The sequence below is a fragment of the Zootoca vivipara genome, chromosome 14, assembly GCF_963506605.1.
Source record: "Zootoca vivipara chromosome 14, rZooViv1.1, whole genome shotgun sequence".
NCBI classification, from domain to species: Eukaryota; Metazoa; Chordata; class Lepidosauria; order Squamata; family Lacertidae; genus Zootoca; species Zootoca vivipara.
Window position 1 is genome coordinate 37923995 of NC_083289.1, and position 10290 is coordinate 37934284.

General features: G+C 40.9%; 1 protein-coding gene across 4 annotated transcripts in view; it reads left to right on the forward strand.

The window, feature by feature from the left end:
- Positions 1 to 9719, forward strand: part of CRAMP1 (cramped chromatin regulator homolog 1) — a 43414-nt gene extending 33695 nt beyond the window's left edge. For all 4 annotated transcript variants that reach the window (XM_060282841.1, XM_035131088.2, XM_035131090.2 and 1 more), the window contains 3 exons: positions 130 to 294; positions 2371 to 2519; positions 3852 to 9719. In XM_060282841.1, the coding sequence (XP_060138824.1) occupies positions 130 to 294; positions 2371 to 2519; positions 3852 to 4016 (479 nt within the window). In that variant the 3' untranslated portion in view covers positions 4017 to 9719. The remainder of the gene's footprint in view (positions 1 to 129; positions 295 to 2370; positions 2520 to 3851) is intronic.
- Positions 9720 to 10290: the final 571 nt, after the last annotated feature.

Sequence of the window (10290 nt, forward strand, 5' to 3'; positions counted from 1 at the left end):
TGGCCCACATCAAGCATTTGTTTGGATTAAGTCAGGAAGGAAGTCATATCTGTGTGCAGTGCCCACGCCTCCTTAAGGATGCAGCCTCCAGCTGTTTGTCATACTGAATTGGTCACTTTCTTTTAATAGGCGAGAATGTTCCTCTGTCCCCAGCAAAGCTGAATGGCAGCGACGGCTCGAAAAGTCTTCCATCCCCTTCCTGCAGCCCCCAGCAGAACTGGATTGCCTCTCCTAGTCATGATCCACAGTGGTACCCCAACGATTCCACAGACTCTTCCCTCAGCAGCTTATTTTGTGAGTAGTACTGTACAGGGGATTACATTGGTTGCAATTCTCCCCCCTTCTTTCTCCTGAGGGGAGGGGTTGTCAGCTTTGTTCATTGCCAAAGCTCATGCTCTAGATGACCCAGCTTAAATTAAATGTAGTGAAAAAAGTCAACATACATTTTCATGAACATGGGTGAAAGTTACACGGGGATTGTGCCACTCCATGTGGTAGGCTAGGGAATGGCAGGAGCAATGGTACCAGTGACACAAACCAAGCCCAGCATTGCTCTGAGACTGTTGCAAACGACTGTAACTTTGTACACCTTTCCCCCATTGCCCCTGCTACTACTGTTTCCCTCATTGTATTTATAAAATTATTTATAGAGAATTGTAGAGTTGGAGGGGACCTCAGGGATCATCTAGTCCAATCCTCTGCAAAGCAGGAATCTTTCGCCCAACATCGGGCTTCAACCCATGACCCTGAAATTAAGAGTCTGCTGCTGCTCTACCGATTGAGCTATCCCTGTCCTCCTATTCACAAAAGAATTTTACAACAATTGTACATAAAAATTTTTGAGGTCAATTAACTATTACAAAGTGATATTTTCTTAACTGGCTGCACAGAAAAGTTTTGAACAGGCACTTCTGAATATTAGCAGAACATTCTACAGTCCTGGGGTAATGACACTAGAAGCTCAATTTCTTGTTGCTGTCAAATGAACCTCACTAACCTGGGGAAACAACTAAGGGTGCTCTTGCAGATGATCTCAGCGATTGTGTTGGGGTAGAAGGATTTAAGCCATGGGTAGGCAAACTAAGGCCCGAGGGCCGGATCTGGCCCAATCGCCTTCTAAATCTGGCCCGCTGACGGTCTGGTAATCAGCGTGTTTTTACATGAGTAGAATGTGTCATTTTATTTAAAATGCATCTCTTGGTTATTTGTGGGGCATAGGAATTCGTTCATAATTTTTTTCCAAAATATAGTCCAGCCCCACACAAGGTCTGAGTGACAGTGGACCGGCCCCCTGCTGAAAAAGTTTGCTGACCCCTGATTTAAGCAGTCCATAAGGTAATCTGGACCTAAGTAGTTCAGGGCTTTGTAAATTAATACAGGGGACCTTGCACCTGTCTCAGTAGTAGATGGGCAGCCAAGTGCATGTGTTTTAACAATTGTATCACATGTTCTTGGCTAGATGCCTCCATCAGGAATCTGGCCGCCGCATTCTGCACCAGCAGGAGCTTCCAAATCAAGACCAAGGGCAGCCCCATATAGAGCTCATTGAAGTAATCCAGCTTCAAGGTTACCAAGACAAAGACTATCTATGTCAAGCTATCCATGTCCAGGAACACCCATTGCTGGCAAAACAGACAAAGCTGGCAAAAAGCACTCCAAGCCACAAAGGACACTTGGACCTCTAGTGATGGAGATGTATCCAGGAATGCCCTCAAACTATGCATCTCCTCCTTCAAACGGAGCGCAATCCCATCCAAAATGGGTGGTTTGCCTGTTTCCCAGAGAGCCACCCACCCAAAGAGCACTCATCTTCTCAGGATTCAAATACAGCTTATTGACCCTTATTCATGAATTTTTATTTCATTGTTGATTTTTACTGTTTAATCACATATTTAGCAGTGCCTGTACCTACCATCCAAAGGCAGTCTTTAAATGAACAAAGAGAGTCACAACCAGCCCATAAATATTACTCCCTCAGAATCCTGAAAATACCAATTCTGAAAGCTGAGCACATTGGCACTTATTTACTTGTCTTGCCAGAAACTTGAAGGTTTGCTTGGTTGGTGTTTCCTAATAAAGAATTGTGTTATTTACAGTATCAAGTAACATATTATATGAGGTACATAATAATATACCAGCGATGTGCATATTGATATGCTAGTATATGTCCAAAAGATTCTGCATTCCCTGCAGTTGAGGAAGTAATTTTTTTTTTTAGGGTTTTGCCCAGTTAAATCAGGTACACACATCTTGATTATATGTTGGAAAGTGGGTAAATAGCTTGTAGGAAGATCTTTGTACCTTCCCCCATCCCTCAAACCTAGCAATTAAAATACTTACTGGCTGACTTTTATCATTTTGTTTTTACAGCAAGCTTCCTTTCCCCAGAAAAGGGACGGAAAATGCTGCCAACCTCTACTAGTAGTAACACAAGCAGCACCTCCTTATTGGGACCGAGTCTGCTGGATGGAAACTCGCGGGACTCTTTCGTGTCCCGGTCCCTGGCAGATGTAGCTGAGGTACGTCCATACTTAACTGGTGCCATGCTGTGCCAGCCTTCATCTGAAAGAGGGGATAGTAGTCTTGTGACACTTAGCGTAGAAGTATTTTTTTCCAGACTTCCCCCTTTCCAGGTGATCAATCAAAGCATGTGCTATAATTGCATTTTAGCCTTTGAAGGGTAAAATCCACAAATCCTGATGCAAAGTAATGGAAGAGATGGCATTTCCCAGCAGCGAAATACTGTTTTTGAGTGTAATGGGAAAATGCAGTAATTGCTGCAACAGAAGTGCCATCTTCTTCAGGGAAAACCTCCGGAACTTGCGCAATAAATTAGCAATCCAGCTAATATGTTCTGTTGGAAATGGCTAAGGAGAGGAATTTCCCTACCACCGCCATTTAATTTTAGGAACCAAGGCTGGTGACACAGGATTGCTAAACTGCAGTTGCTTCCCTTTTTAGTTGCTGGAGAGTGCACTGAATGGATGAATGGATGTGCGGGTTTGGCAGGTGACTCAGCCTTTCCTATTTAGTATTTAACACAAAACTGAGAATTCCAGTACTCTCTGTATTCTTTTTTTGATCTCCCCTAGTGGAGGAAGGCATCCTCCCACTTGCTTTAATTTGCAGGGTTTATTAGATTTGGAATCCTCATAACTGTTTGGCACAGAAATAATGGACTTTTTCTCTTCTGGCCATACCTGTTCTGCAGCGGCAGGACTTAGGACGAGCTCTGCTGTCATTTCCCATTAATTTTCATTTATTTCAGATATTTGTAAGCCACAGTTCTTTTATCTATTTGATTTCTTGCGTGCCACTCGCCTTGTTACAATGATTTTAAAATACAGTATTTAAAACAGTTAAAACAGATTACAATCAAGGCAGTGGGGTGAGTCCTAAAATGAAAATCTCTGGTGTCAAAGACCAGATTAAAAAGTTGCATCTTCAACATGGTATGAAAACTACGTAATGCAGATGTCAAACACAGCAGGGAGGGAGTTCCACACCTTAGAGGTGGCCTTTTTTCCTGAACATGTGGGTTGCCCCCTGCTGGAACATAATAAAATGCACAAATCTGCAGTTTCTTCTCATTACCCACTGTACGTCTTGGTCTCCAGAGTCTCTAAACTCGAATATTATAGGCAGAGTAATTTGCAGAGAAATCTGTGTAGTCATAGTACAGATTTTGGATGTGCTCAGTGCAACATCCAGGATTTACTTTTCCCTGCTGAGTACACCCAACCTGGCCTATGTTCAGTTTAGCCTCTCCAGACTTTTTGATATGGCCAAGCAAAAATGGCAAGACCTAAACTGTAAATAACCTACCCTCTCCCCCCCTTCTTTGCTTCTAGATAGTAGATTCCCAGCTGGCTTGCATGATGAATGAGAACAGTATAGATTACATATCTCGTTTCAACGACCTTGCCCAGGAGCTGTCAATACCTGAGCCAAACCGCCGAGAGATCCACTTTGATGGAGGAAGTGATGGCCCTCCCATTGGTGACCTCTCTCAGTGAGCACATTCACCCAGCTGGCTGGTGGAAACCATTGAACTAGCTATGTAACCTGGAGAGAAGTGATGTCATAGCTATGCAGTGGATACCTTTGTTGTCCTGACTATAGAGCATGCCTCATAAGAAGATCAGTGTTGTCTTCAACAGTCTACGGTTCCTGGAATGTGCAATATGCTAGGAACAATACAACTGGGAGCAGTATTATAGGAAATGACATGTGTAAGCTGATTACTAGTGGAGTTTACAAGGCAGCCCCGGATTTATGCTCCGGTCAAGAAATCCCACAAGCTATGTTTTTATACAGTAAACCAAACCCTTGTTGTCATATCTGCATTTAAGCTGGAGGGTGGGGGGAGTGATAAGATGGTATGCTATTTTTTTAATCTTTTTTTTAAATAAATAAATATACTCCTCTCTTGGTCTATCACAATTGGCATTGTTGACCAGTCAGTCAGATTGATAATTCCTTGCACTTTCCTTTCAGGCAGCAGTTGATACCACTTTGCTTTTACCAGAATTCTTTTTCACTCGCTCACATTCATCAACATTCCAGCATGGCGTGGAAAGCGCTGTGTCTGTTCCTACTTTAAAAAGAAAAACCTGGAGTAGGATCTGAGAGCCCCTTAAGAATGTTCCTTTCCTTATTCTTATAGATGGGTGTGGTGTGCCGGTGTGCCTGTGCACATGTGTGTGCGCATGAATATATGCACACCACCTTAGCCAGCATCCCTTTGACTGATTCTGCTTGCTTGCTTTTTAGTTTTTATTTCTTACAGCAAACAGGTGGTCTTGCTCCCCAAGGGCTCTTATATTCCATTTTTCTCTTGAGGACTAGAAACTTTTTCAGGAGGCTCTCTAACCTCACTCCCAATTCTTTCTTTTTCCCCCTTGTTAACTTCTCTGCATATTTTCCTCCTCTTTAAATATTTGCTTGCTTTATCTTATGAATTCTACAAGAAGAAAGCATTTTACTCTTTCCTGCGACAGTACACAAAGGTAATACTTTTACTTTGTCTTGCAAATGAGGTGAGAAAGCTGCTATTCTACTTTTGTAAAGTTAATTCCCACATGGCAGTTCAAGTTGTTCAGCTCTTTCACAAAAGCCTATATAAATTGCATTCTTTAGGATATGCTATTAACTTGTGGGTAATGGGAAACCTTTAATCAATACTAGTGTCAACGTAAGCAGATTTTTAAAAAAATACTAGCTGGAACTCTGCTTTGCAAACATGTCCTATTCTCTGGTGATGACCCCTTGCCCTTTACTGTTTTTATGAAGCATCAGATGGGAAGGTGACTTTGGAAACCTGCCCTCAGTGGTGAGGTAGTCTCACCAGAATGACTTTCCCTTGCAAAGGGACATAAAAGCCACTGCCAATCTCCAATGGTTCTTGCATTTCTGGGACCGTGACCCTGACCCCTTTTCTGAAACTTTTCCTGAATCATTCTGTCTTCAAGGGCAGTCAAGCAGTCTGCTAGTAATGTCTCCCAAGCTCTGCATATTTGCAGAACTGGAGAGGCTGTCCCAGGTTTAAAGACTTAATTTGTGTTATATTTGTGTTCATCTCTTGAATTGCTGAGCTCATCACCTGAACAGGAAACTGTCCACAACTTCAGTTTTCGTAGGATAATATCAGAATCATGTATACTTTCATGGGATTATCATAGCATTGCCCTTCCCTGACATCATTGTTCGTTTTTTTTGCAAATAATCCCTCTTTCTAGGATTCTGCCATGGTTACTTAGGAGCACACATTTGTAATACTTCAGGGCAAAAGCATTCTTGCCATCCCCTGTTACTGGTTATCAGACTAGTGGTCCAGCAGTTCTGAAAGCCCTATACAGAGCTCTTTGTGTGCTGGGGCTTGCCTATTCGCTTCTAAAAGCAGACAGAATGTTTTGTGCAGTGCAATGATGCATTCACGTGAGTGTGTGAAGGCTTTTCATTATAGAAGAAAATTTGGACTCTTTGTGTATGGTGATTTCTGATTATGCATTTAGCAACATGGCCTAGATACCACTGTGCCAAAACATGTTTATTCTACCTGTCTGCATTTTTTTTGCAGGAGCATTTCAGGCAGAGCCCGTTTCCTGATCCGTCCTTGAAATGTTATCAGTTCTATCGTCCATAAAAGGCCTTTGTTCATATGATACATTCCTGTGGATCATTTACATTAATTCGTTATAGGTCTGCAGGTGTGGGTGGGTTGGTTTTTTAATGAAATTATTCTTAACATTCTGTTTTCGATGTAGGGAGCCATTGGCCCTCCAGATGTTGCTGAACTGCAATTCCCACCACCCCTTTCCATTGGCCATACTTTTTGGGACTGATGGGGGTTGTAGTTCAGAAACATCTGGAGGCTCAAAGTTCCCTACACCTGTTCTTTTTTATTATAGTCTCTTATGCCCCACCATTTCCATTCCTCATATTTCTCAAAGGTTGGATTTGTAGCAAGCTTATGAATCCCTCCATGTGCACGGATTATTTACCAGCCTTGCAGCTTAATGGGATCTGCAAATTTGTCCCTTGTGTGCTGACAGATTTCCCTTCTGCCACCAGCTTCCTCAGATTGAGAAAATATAGAATGTTGTGTCATAGCTATTTTTATCAATGACGAGGCCTGCAGATTTTAATATCCTTTGTTGCCTGAAACAGAACCAGAGCATCGGAAAAGTAGACAGAAGTTAAGAAGGAGCCAATTGTCCAATGCTAAACAGTTATGTAGTAAAGTTTCTATATCAACTCTTTCTCCCCAAGTATTTTTACGCATGCAAATTCAGTTTCCAAATTCTTGCTAATCACTTTTCCAATTTCTAAAAATAGAAGTCCATAGAGATTTTAAACACTGGCCATTTGGCCTTTTATTTTGCATATAAAATTACATGAACAATTAAGATTGTGCACTTGAAATAAAAAAACAATAATAATGTTTAACTTCCAGTCAGTAACTGCTGCTACCCTTCAATGAAGCATGGGTAATGTGTCCATTTTGGAGCTTTCTGGTGTTGAGTTACCAAAGCATCCATACATTTGAGACACAACATTGATTCTAGGGCTGCCACTGACTTTTTGAACGCAGGAGTTGGTTTTGAATTGTACTGTTTCAGCCCCTTTCGACTAATAATGAACTTCTACTTAGTTTGTCTCAAAATACATTTCAGCAAGTTTCAAACAATCTGCAGACCCAACTACTTTGAAGGTGAATTGTCCTCTTGCCTTACCTTCACATTTGCCTGAGGCATTGAGAGAAGGTTGTTATGTGGATATAGCTGGTTTCCATTTATGAGTGAGGTTCCTGAAAAGCTATATGCTTCAGTTTTCTTCTGCTATCACATGGTTTGTTAACATAAATTGGTCTACTTTCTAGTATATATGCAGTGAAGAAAAATATGTCTTATAGACCAGGGATAAGGAATCTCTTGACCTTCCACATGTTGCTGGACGCCATCTGTCCATAGCTGTCAAGTTTTCCCTTTTCTTACGAGGAAGCCTATTCAGCATAAGGGAATTTCCCTTTAAAAAATGGAGAACTTGACAGCTATGCAGCTGTCATCATCCCTGACCATTCATTGGCCATGCTACCTGGGCTGGTGTGAGTTGGAATCTAGTAACATCTGGAGGGCCACAGGTTACCCATCACTATTGTAGATCCACAGAATAGGGCACTGGGAATCAGATACTAATATTCCTAACCTGATAAAAAATTTAAGAAGAATACAACCTAATTTATTGGACAGATTCTGAGTGCTTCTGCATTGCATTTTGATAGGCCAGTTAACTCCTCTGAATATTTTTCTAGCATAGAACTTAACAATAACTTCATTCCACAAAGCCCATTGAAATTAACAAAAAAATTGGAGGACCAAATTCCCTGTGAATTGTGTCCAAAACAACATGGTGGTTTTTTTAAAAAAGCAAAGTTGTTTAAAGTTGGCATTACACAACCTTTTTCATTATCACTCTCCTATCTTTAATGCTTTCCAGCCAGCAACTTAGGTCAAATCATATCAGCCAAGATGTCTTGTCCACTGACTTTCTGACTTGACAGTTGGATTTTAGTATTTCATTTTGGGTTTACTTTTTTAATCACATGCACGCATATGTACACACACAAAGAAGTTGGATACATTTGTAAGGAAAATACTGCACTTTTGAGTTACCGAGCCCTTTTAAAAACTCAATTCTCCAGACTTCCCAGTGATCTGTAAATGCTAAACAAGTGAAAACGTTTTAAGCACTACAGCAGTAAGTTATCATTAGTTGCCAAAATGTGATAACTGGCTTTAGAGCTTGTGGGTTTGACAGCAGACTTTGTTGCTGTTTATTTTAATAATAGTTAAGCCATATCATCTAAAGGTTTTCTGTCTTGTTTTGAGATGTGAATTTGTTTTATAGATAATAAATATACATATATAGTGTATGTATAAAGCAAGAATGCCTGTCCTTAACTGATTATTTTTTGTACCATATTGTAAATTATATTATTTATTCTTTACCAATTTTGGAAAAAGAAAAGGTGTTTGGGTTATTTAATATAATATACAAAAGCTGTTAACTTCCTCTGTTTTCAATTTTCAATTCAACTTGTAAAGTTGTTTTTATGATTGTGCATAAATACATACTAATCCTTGGTCTAAGTCATGTGTTTGCTGTCGTTTTTACCCTAAGCACTGATAGATTTTCTTCTTACTGGGAATATGACTTGAACCACCAGCTCAGTGGAACAGCTCAGTCCTCTAAATGTTATGTACTTAGATCTGTGTAATGGAGAACACCCATCCTTGGATTACAGGCCCTTCAAGTTACCCTACCTATTTTTATGTTTGGGGCTGAGTTCCAATACTTACATAGTCAAAATGGCACCACCTATACATGGTATATTTGGAGGTTCCCAAGGTATCCAGAAGAACAAAAAGTCTTTTGGGGGAGAAAAAATCTTGGGGGCTCCCCAAAAACAGCCCGATGAGGGCCAAGAATGCACAGTGCCCACAGAATGCTGATTGAAGAGAAACCAATAAATGAGGGGAAATAAGAGCATCCTGTACAAGGGGCCATTGCTCGCTGAAGGGAATCCTGAACAGGAGTTTCACTGAACACTATTTTGTTACAATTCAGTTTTAAATTTTCTGGCACCCAAGGCTGGATTATTGACAACAGCAAGAAATATCCACAGCTTGAGGAAAAAGGGTGATGGGGGAGCATATTGTATATACGGTCATCTGTGTTGCACATCCAAACTGTTAGCAGTGCACGATCAACTACACTTGCAATCGAAATTATTCAACCCCCATTGCAAATCAGGTTTATTATCAAAATTTACAGTCTTTCAGCTGTTTGCAATGAGCAAATCATACAAAAGCAATTGAAGTAGCTCAGCATAATGGATGCTTCAAGTGGTTTCCCCAAATTCTCCTGAAATTGCAACACAAACTTCTCCAGTCTTGCTATTATTCAACCCCCTGAACAGAATCCCACCCAAAAGCACAAATACAACAGGTGTTGTCTCAAGCACACCTGATACAACTAATCAAGGGCTTCGTTGTTTGTATCCGTTGTGTTGAGCTATTTCAATTGCTTTTGTTTGATTTGCTCATTGCAAACAGCTGAAAGTGTAGATTTTGATAATAGACCCAATTTGCAATGGGGGTTGAATAATTTCGAATGAACGACCTTCCCTCAAAACCCCACGGCTGCACCTAAAGCAGGCATAGGCAAACTTGCCCTCCATATGTTTTTGAGACTACAATTCCCATCATCCCTGACCACTGGTCCTGTTAGCTAGGGATGATGGGAGTTGTAGTCCCAAAACAGCTGGAGGGCAGAGTTTGCCTATACCTCATCTAAAGGTTTTACAAAGGACTGACAAAGGGCATAAATACTATGGCTAACTGGTCCTCTGGATAGTTTGATTTGCAGTATATAACGAAGTTAGGTCCATTATTTTCAGTAGGTCTGCTCTGAATTAAACCTACAGTAGTTGAATACCACCCTATATATGGGGTGGTTTCTTGCAAACCGCTTGAGTTTCATACAAAGAAAAGCAATGTATACGTTTTAAAATACATAAATGAATCCTAATAAGTGAACCTCTTAAGAGTAGCTTAGCCTGTATCCTTTTCAATTACTCTCCCGCCCCAAGGGAGCGAATGCTGAAAAGCTGACCAGGGCTCTTTAAACCTTAAAGGCCATTGCCATTCGCTGCCTTCTTCTGTGTAGACCAACGAGTGCCGAAGATACATGGAATGGCAGTCTTTGGCGATCACTCGTAGCCAAGTA